The sequence below is a fragment of the Cyclopterus lumpus genome, chromosome 24 (genome assembly GCF_009769545.1).
Source record: "Cyclopterus lumpus isolate fCycLum1 chromosome 24, fCycLum1.pri, whole genome shotgun sequence".
In the NCBI taxonomy this organism is placed as follows: domain Eukaryota; kingdom Metazoa; phylum Chordata; class Actinopteri; order Perciformes; family Cyclopteridae; genus Cyclopterus; species Cyclopterus lumpus.
Window position 1 is genome coordinate 3,196,161 of NC_046989.1, and position 10,114 is coordinate 3,206,274.

Consider the following 10,114-nt stretch of genomic DNA (forward strand, 5'->3'; position numbering starts at 1 on the left):
CACTGGAGGGCGTGGTTAACTTGTTATTGAAAGGGGGGGGGGGGGGGAGTACGCGTTTCAAATGTACAACAATATGCGTCGTATTTTGTTTTCACAGCAGAAATCCAAACAAAAGTGTTTCTGTTCACAAAAATGGAAGATTTTAGCAATTCTTTTCTTTTTCTTTTTTTACCCGTAAAACATTCCACACGCCATCTATTTATTTTATTATTTTTACTTTTCTGATCTCGCCCCCAACATCTTCACCCACTTTCCTGTCGGTGTTTTGAACTATAAAGGAAACCAGTTCTCCGTATGAGGGGTCTAAACCATCCTTATTGTTTTTGTTTATCGTCTCTGCTGCTGTATTGTTGTCTCAGGCTTTTAACTGAGGGGGAAATACTTGAACTTTTATTAGTGCATCTCTGCTGGATGTGATGTTTATGAACGATAACTGTGTGTATTGTTCTCCGTTGGCTCTTTTTCTCCAGTCGGTGGTTTCGAAGGTTTTGATTCCTTATTTAATGAGCAGCAGCTGTTACTAAGATAATATCAGTGTCTTTAAAACCTGAAGAATGTAAAAACGTTATTGTTTGGCGGTTTGTCTCTTTTTAGAAGTTGTCTCACACATTTGTTACTCTAAGTTTAATTAGAGGGGTTTTTTTTGTTTTTGTTTTTGTGCCTTTTCAAGTTTTATTTACAAATCTCAAAGACGTTTTTAAATAGTCCCGATAACGTTATGAAAATAGTTCTTAACTTGTAAAAAAATAAATAATTATGATAAAAGCACCAGAATGTAGAGCAAGTTTTCTCTTTTGGTTCTGTTTCTATTTTTGGAAATGTTTAAATACAATAAAAGTTGTTTTTGTAAAAGAAATGTTTTGAGTAGATATTTAAAAGTCTTTTTGGAAAGAGCAGGCGGTCCGGAGCTTTTCCATCATCGACAGATGGGGGTTGAAATATCTCTAATTTTACCATATCTGCTGCTGAAGATCATGTAAAACATGAACGATCGGATTGTTTTGCCTCCATAAACCTGTTATAAGATTATTATTATCTTCATTATCTTCATCTTGAAGATTATTATCTTCAAGCGACCTCGTTGACGGACGTCTGCAAAGTAATCCGGACCTCTTTTCCGTCAATCTGCAATCTTTTTATTTTATTTTATTTCACGTTACAAAAAAGAAACAAAACCTCTTGCCGCACATCAAAATGAAAATATCAAACATCACAGATGTGACACGTGGAATTATGCAACGTCACCAGAGCACACAGATCAATACAGGACCGATTGCACAAGAGGGATCAATGTATTTGCACACAAAAAAAAAGTCATACACAGAAAATACACAATATTTGACATATTTACAACACACGGAGTATAATTGTCACGTGGACGGCAACGGGCACGTTACGGGGCATTCTCAAACATTACACTTTAAATTAATAATAGTTTGTGTGTATCAAAACTACATTAAAATGCATTTGGTCTGTGTTACATTCACTTTGTTTGAACTCCACTGTTGGGTTCGTCTACACTGTATATTTTCTTTTTTGCATTATTTTCAAAAAAAAAAAAAAAAAAGTATTTAAATATACAGGATCTCCTTAAAAAAAAAAAAAATGAAAATATAGAATTTTTAAAGGAGAAAATGTTTTTCCACATATTCTGATTGGCAGTTGAAAGAGGAATTGAATAACGGCTAACAACCATGCGAGTGTTGGGATCGTCCTTTGAGACATGGATACGTTGATGGTGAGCTTTACAGGCTCGATGGGAAAATAATTATCCAAATTATTACGTTTGCCCACGTCCAAAGTGCTCGCTAATAAAGCCGTGGTCCCGGGGAAAAGTTTCAAACTAAAAGCTTTCTATTTACTTTGCGCAATCCAGCTCCCCAGAGGATGAACTCCTTTTTCCTAATTAGAGAATGCAATATGCTAAAAAAGAAAATGTGGGCGTCATATGTGTAAAGCAATGAGAGTAGTGTCGGGGCTCGAGGGAACAGTAGCGGAGTCGAGGTGTCATTCAAGTGTCTTGGTTACCACGGAAACGCGTCAGCAGAAGTCGGCATCGCTCTGGTTTTTTTTTGGTGATTTTTTTTTTTGCAGAAAGATTATCTGTGTGGCAAAGAAAAGTCAAAAAGCTAAAACGTTAAATGAACTTCGCCACCGAGCTGAAGGAGGACTAAAGTAGTGAAGATGACATTTAGACACTTTGTTAGCAACATTGTTGCGTCAGAGTTTCACCGGCGGATTTAATATCGGAGAACAAAACCGGGGAAATCTGTTCGGCTTGTGTTGCACCACCGACCTTATTTATGGGCGTCTTATCAAAAAAAAACCTGACGTGCAAAATATGCCGACTCATTTCCTGGTTTTAGGTTACCCTGTTTTGGGCGGGATTTTATTTTGAAAATCCAGCCTCAAAGGCCCCTAGACTTGCAAAACATGGATGGATGGATGATTGGGTGGACGGATGGATGATTGGGTGGATGGATGGATGATTGGGTGGATGGATGGACGGGTGGATGGATGGATGATTGGGTGGATGGATGGACGGGTGGATGGATGATTGGGTGGACGGACGGATGATTGGATGGATGGATGATTGGATGGATGGATGATTGGGTGGACGGACGGATGATTGGCTGGATGGATGGATGATTGGGTGGATGGACGGATGATTGGGTGGATGGATGGATGATTGGGTGGATGGACGGATGATTGGGTGGACGGACGGATGATTGGGTGGACGGATGGATGATTGGGTGGATGGATGGATGATTGGGTGGATGGACGGATGATTGGGTGGATGGACGGATGATTGGGTGGACGGACGGATGATTGGGTGGACGGATGGATGATTGGGTGGATGGATGGATGATTGGGTGGACGGGTGGATGGATGGACAATGGATGGAGAGCCAAATAGATGAAAGCTGGTGAAACGGCCAGATATACGATGGATGGATGATTAGATGGATAGACTGGTGGATGGATGGATGGATGGATGATTAGATGGATGGACTGGTGGATGGATGGATGGACTTCAGATGGGTAACACTGAAGCAGGAATGAGAGAGGGATGGGATATCAAACAGGCTTGGAGCTGAAACTAATCGTCCGACTGAAGGACTTGAATCATTTCTGCCCTCAGACCTGAATGTCGGCCCGGAGTGGAAGTGGCTGAATGCTGTCGCAGTCCGACACTCATCAATACAGATCCCCCGATTGGGCAGAACCCTTCTCACCGAGATCACTGAAAACAGAACGGGACGTACCCGGAAAAAATGCCTGCAGAGCTACAAAAACGGTAAAAGGAACTACCACCTTAATGGGTGTAAAGGCTGTTGTTGTAATCTTAAGAAACATCACAACCAATCCTTAAATTTAGACTTTTCTTTATCTGAATTAATTTTTTAAAAATCGTGACCCTCTGAAATGAAGTACAGTAGACAGTAAGCTGAAATATGAGATGTAAGACATGTACTGCTTCTAGTCAGCGTGGTACGATGGGGTGCAGTTTAATGTAAAGAATGACACATTCATAGAGAGCTGCAGGGATGACGTGTTTTTAGCATCGTTTTAAATAAAGTTATTTCATGAACGGCTAGCGTTGCAGATTCATGTCTGACCGTTAGTGGAACAAAGATGGCGGTGAGCTGTAGAGTCGGTGTCCGGAGGGTAGACGTGTCCCTGGTAGCTCCATGCTAACGGTTTAGCACATGCTAATATTTTACTATCGTGTATAAGTAGTATAATCAGGGAAGTTATTGTGGAAGATAAGTAGCAGCCCCAAATCTTTAAAGTACTTGTGTGGTCCGACATCTGGCAGTTTCCCATCATTTATATGAAATAAAAATACAAATCATGCAGTGTTTTCAATATATTGTATATATTTAATTTGTCAAAATCTGGTAATCTAGAAGATCACGGGTTAGTAAGTGGTCCCTAAAGTGAGGCCTTCTTGATTTTTAAGGGGTCCGATAAAAATTATTTCCTCGTTTTATTAATTTCTGTGAAGAAAACTACTACTAAAAAAACCAAAGAGATAATAGAACAATGTCATAAAAGAGTTATGATGCAAAATTCTCAAGAAGAAATCTGCTCCACACTCCAATTGTTATGGAATGAATATATTATGAAATATCCTTAAAATACCACTTAGCCAGGGCTCTTCAGTCGACTCAATGATAGAAAAAGTTGAGAAATACCGAGCCAGATGTCAAACGTAATGTAAAAAACAAGCGTCTTTGCACCACCCTTGTCCTTATTTTTAGTTTTATTTTGAAAGGGTGCCCAAGACGGACCCCTGCTGCTCCGATCGGGTCGTGTTCATATTAACGCAAACTTTATGGCGTCGTGGAGAAAACACTCAAACGCAAGTAAAACTCAAGTTTCTTATTGAGTTTGTAAAAAAAAAAAAAAAAAAAGGTCTGTCACTTATTTGCAACTACTGTAAACGTAAAGTTTAAAGTGTACAGCCTGTTTTTCTCTTTATCGAAGAGGGACTGAGGCTTAAGTTCCATGTTAGCGTGGAGCTCCGCCCTCGGCACCCGACTACCAACACATGGATGATTTCACTGTCTCGGGACTAAAACACAAACGCAAAGAAAAAGGACCCATAAATAGTTTCTACGAGTAACAGGAAGCTCAACCCAGAGAGACGATGGTAAAAAGATGGCCGAGCTGGTTGGTGTTGCCGTCGGGCATCAGTCACTGGGGTCCTGGCACTGGGAGCAGTGGCTCATGTCTTCAGAGTGCAGCTCCACCTGGATGGTGATGCTGTGGAAACCAAACTTGGTGTGGAGCAGATCGGTGGCCTCCTGCAGCACCGACTGAGCATCGGCGCCCTCCTCTGGCAGGAAGTGAGAAAGCAGAAGACGACACCGTGAGACGTTTTTTTTTTTTTTTTACGAGATATCGTTGTGCTTTACATTTCTATATTTCTACAAAGAGAAACAAAATGACCACAAAGCAACTACAAAGAGACACAAAATGACCACAAAGCAACTACAAAGAGACACAAAATGACTAAAAAGAGACACAAAGCAACTACAAAGAGACACAAAAGGACCAAAAAGAGACACAAAATAACCAAAAAGAGACACAAAATGACCACAAAGCAACTACAAAGAGACACAAAATGACCAAAAAGAGACCCAAAATAACCAAAAAGAGAAACAAAATTACTACAAAGCAACTACAAAGAGACACAAAATGACCAAAAAGAGACACAAAATAACCAAAAAGAGAAACAAAATTACTACAAAGCAACTACAAAGAGACACAAAATGACCAAAAAGAGACACAAAATAACCAAAAACCAACTACAAAGAGACACAAAATAACCAAAAAGAGACACAAAATAACCAAAAAGCAACTACAAAGAGACACAAAATGACTAAAAAGAGACACAAAGCAACTACAAAGAGACACAAAATGACCAAAAAGAGACACAAAATAACCAAAAAGCAACTACAAAGAGACACAAAATGACCAAAAAGAGACACAAAATTACTACAAAGCAACTACAAAGAGACACAAAATGACCAAAAAGAGACACAAAATAACCAAAAAGCAACTACAAAGAGACACAAAATGACTAAAAAGAGACACAAAGCAACTACAGAGACACAAAATGACCAAAAAGAGACACAAAATAACCAAAAAGCAACTACAAAGAGAGACAAAATGACCAAAAAGAGACACAAAATTACTACAAAGCAACTACAAAGAGACACAAAATGACCAAAAAGAGACACAAAATAACCAAAAAGCAACTACAAAGAGACACAAAATGACCAAAAAGAGACACAAAATAACCAAAAACCAACTACAAAGAGACACAAAATGACCAAAAAGAGACACAAAATGACCAAAAAGAGACAACTATGAGACAAGTAATGACCAATCATTAACTACAAAGAGACACAAAAAAAGACCACAAACCAACTACAAAGAGACACAAAGCAACTACTAAAGGAGGCGTAACAACCCCCCCCCGTGTGTGTCGGGTGTAGATCACTATGTTACGTTACCTATGGCAACGTGGACAGACACCAGTGCCTGGCCCAGAGTCAGAGCCCAGAGGTGCAGAGAGTGCATCGACTTCACGGCCTTCACAGAGAGCAGCACCTCCTTCACCGAGTTAAACTCTATTCCTTTAGGAGCGCCTGAAAAAGAACAGGAGCAAATTATTAAACACTAAATACCAGAATAAGGAGGATAATAATGTTTTTAATGTGCACCAGAGGTTGAATTCCCTGGCAAAGTGTGTTGAACATGTTTTTAGGTGACCTGTAACAGTGACCTAAACACTGCATTCACAGACTGTTTTAAATGTTCTCAGCGTCATGTGACGTCGACCTCGTCCCATCAGGTTGGAAACTCGACAGCTTGTTCCAAGTAAAAAAAAAGGAATAACCCTTCATTTCACAAGCCGTCGTAAAAAGGATTAGTTCATTTCGAGTCATAATAATTCACATTATTTTAGGAAAGAAAAAGGTTCTCCCACCCTAATAACCCTGCGCCCCAGGTGAGGTACCTTCCATGAGTATCCTGAAGACGTCGCTGAGGATGGTGACGGTGGTGCAGAGGACGAAGACGGAGAACAGGAACGTGCAGATGGGATCCGCAATTTTGTACTCTGGCTAAAGGAGAGAAAAGATTTTTTTTTTTTTTTTTAAAGATGCACATAAATGGGCATCAGATGGTGTTTTCTTTCCACAGTCAGCAGCCATTAAAGGGCCCGGGGCGTAAAGAAAAGGGAACATCTCGCATGAATGCATGCGTATGTAACCCCTTTCACAATAAACACACGATAACCATGATGCTTTTTAAAAATAACCCATTTTTAAATATTTTTAACCCATTGTAGTGCCTGTTTTTTTAGTAAAGAATGAGTATTTTACTGAGAATATTCAGGTAAAATACAAAATAAGTTAAATTTGTTCCCATTCATTTAAAAGAAAAGCTCCTGCGACAATATTTAGACCGTAAACTCGTCAAAACCAGGATTATTGAGATTTCTTTTTTTTAAACTGACATTTCGGTCTCACCCTAACATGAACGTGATCTATATCTGACCCGAAAGAAGATGATGATGGCCGCCACCATGACGCCGACGCTCTGCAGCAGGTCTCCGACCACGTGGATGAAGGCGGCGCGGACGCTCGTGTTGCTGTGGCCGCCGAGGAGCGCGTGGGAGTGGCCGTGGGAGTGGCCGTGGGCGGCGGCGGGGGCGGGGCTGTGGCCGCCCTCGTCGATCTGGTGGTACCCGCTGCCGTGGGCGTGGAAGGTGGTGGAATGATGGAGGATGTAGGCCATGCTGCAGAAAGAAAGAGAAAAATAAAACAGGAAGTAGTTTAACCTTCTATACAACCAGAGGAGTCGCCCCCTGGTGGTCAGTAGAGAGAATGCAGCTTTAACACGTGAAGCTTAGACTTCTATACAACCAGAGGAGTCGCCCCCTGGTGGTCAGTAGAGAGAATGCAGCTTTAACACATGAAGCATAGACTTCTATACAACCAGAGGAGTCGCCCCCTGGTGGTCAGTAGAGAGAATGCAGCTAGAATGCAGCTTTAACACGTGAAGCATAGACTTCTATACAACCAGAGGAGTCGCCCCCTGGTGGTCAGGAGAGAGAATGCAGCTTTAACACATGAAGCATGGACTTCTATACAACCAGAGGAGTCGCCCCCTGGTGGTCAGTAGAGAGAATGCCACTTTAACACGTGAAGCATAGACTTCTATACAACCAGAGGAGTCGCCCCCTGGTGGTCAGTAGAGAGAATGCAGCTTTAACGCATGAAGCATAGACTTCTATACAACCAGAGGAGTCGCCCCCTGGTGGTCAGGAGAGAGAATTCAGCTTTAACACATGAAGCATATACTTCTATACAACCAGAGGAGTCGCCCCCTGGTGGTCAGTAGAGAGAATGCAGCTTTAACACATGAAGCATAGACTTCTATACAACCAGAGGAGTCGCCCCCTGGTGGTCAGGAGAGAGAATGCAGTTTTAACACGTGAAGCAAAGACTTCTATACAAACAGTCAAGGCATTTTGAAAAATCGTTTACAAATTGATGTATTTGTAATAGGGGTTACATTATTTCCTATTCCTGACAACGGAATATGTTCTTTATTTAAGACTGAAGATTTCCAAAAAAAATATTTCTTAAAAGTCAAAGTCTCAGTTTCCTGCTCTTTGGCGACACATGTGGCGCTATGCTGTAATTGCAGGTTTGTTTTTGGGGCTCTCACTTCCCAGTTCGTCAGACCTCAAAAGCAATACTTCCATCAGTCGGAAAAAAATACATAATTTGCTAATCTCTGCCTTCAATACAGCGACATGACGGCCATCATGCTGAGAACCACTCACACTATATTGACGATGACGGCACAGCAGGAGGTGACTAACATTACGTGGCCATTAATCTCGTAGTCGTCGCGTACGATCCTCTCGATGGCTAAATAGACCAGAGCCCCCGTCACGATCCAGATGGAGATGACGGAGATGAATGCCCCGAGGATCTCTGTGGAGAGGGGAGAGGAGATGGCGGGGATCTTAATTACTTTTATATCGTCAAACAGTTCATCGCGCGCTCTACACGCCTCTATCTGAGCACCGCGGGAGGACATGAAGTTAAATAATAAAGACTCTCAGAGGCAGAGCTTCCACAAAGTGACTCGTGGCAGACACACAAGACGTCTATTCATCTTCCTTTTGATCTTTCCACAATCCATCCATCCATCCATTTATCCAAACAGTGGCGTCCGATCTCTCGTTCTGACCTGATCGGTGCCAACCGAAGTTCATGGTTTTGGTGGGCGGTCTGGAGGAGATCCACAGGGAGAACAGGCTCACCATCATGCTGCCAAAATCTGTCAGGAGGTGGGCCGCATCAGTCATGATGGCCAGGCTGTGGGCCAGGTAGCCACCTGCAGGAAACCAGGAAATACCAGCGTTACCATTAGCTTTGAAAAAACAGGCGGAGACCTCCAGGGTCTGAAGAGAGATCTTCTATCTCCTAACCACCAGGGGGCGACTCCTCTGGTTGTATAGAAGTCTATGCTTCATGTGTTAAAGCTGCATTCTCTCTCCCGACCACCAGGAGGCGACTCCTCTGGTTGTATAGAAGTCTATGCTTCATGTGTTAAAGCTGCATTCTCTCTCCTGACCACCAGGGGGCGACTCCTCTGGTTGTATAGAAGTCTATCCTTCACGTGTTAAAGCTGCATTCTCTCTCCCGACCACCAGGGGGCGACTCCTCTGGTTGTATAGAAGTCTATGCTTCATGTGTTAAAGCTGCATTCTCTCTCCCGACCACCAGGGGGCGACTCCTCTGGTTGTATAGAAGTCTTCGCCTCATGTAAAACATATAAAACCAGTATCAGGTTGCTGCTCCAAACACATTCCCTGTACAGACTTGCTGATGAGGAGTGTTTCACCAACTGTTAATCCGCCTTCATGTCTCCCCGAGACATTTAAAGGTTTATAAAACGTGTAATTTAATGCGGCGACAAACCGTGTTATGCGTTAAGATCCTTCTTTGATGCCTCAGGTAAAAAATACGATATTCTTTTATATCGTAATAAACATCTGGGCGACCAACCAAAGAACGTGAGCCAGCATTTTACAGCCCATTCTAAGCAATAAAAAAAAAGTTTGGGTTCTTTGTGACTTCCGCACTGCAGCGTTAAGGTGGATATGAACGTCTGCGTTTCTTTTGTTATGAATACATAACTGAGGTAGTTTATTACGTATCATCGGTCTGTCACCCCGGAGGTTTGAGCTTCTGAACTTTGTACCTATGACCTCGCCGACCATGAAGACGAGGCAGACGGCCGACGCGATGTAGAGCTTCCTCCTGGCCAGCAGCCGGTCTCCGCCCTCCTCGCCCGCCGGGCCTTTGGCGCCGTGGCAGTGGGCGCCGGCGGGCCGCTTCAGCTCGATGGCGCCGGCCACGCCGCCGTTGTTCAAGGGGAAGTCGGGGTACTGCTCTTTGGAATCTGGGAAGGAGCTGCAGGGACAAAGACGGGTTTTTTTTCATCCATTCACTTCAAGGTCCTTGCTCAGAAGAATAAGATCCCATATTGTTGTGTATGCACATTTCAGATGTTGTCTT

At 42.5% G+C, this 10,114-nt stretch overlaps 1 protein-coding gene across 1 annotated transcript; it reads right to left on the reverse strand.

The window, feature by feature from the left end:
• Positions 1-4,696: 4,696 nt before the first annotated feature.
• slc30a2 (solute carrier family 30 member 2) lies at positions 4,697-9,867 on the reverse strand. Its single transcript, XM_034528342.1, is given in 7 exon segments — positions 4,697-4,842; positions 6,026-6,160; positions 6,532-6,637; positions 7,074-7,233; positions 8,332-8,521; positions 8,781-8,927; positions 9,798-9,867. Coding segments are annotated over 7 exon segments (903 nt in total). The 5' UTR covers positions 9,817-9,867.
• Positions 9,868-10,114: the final 247 nt, after the last annotated feature.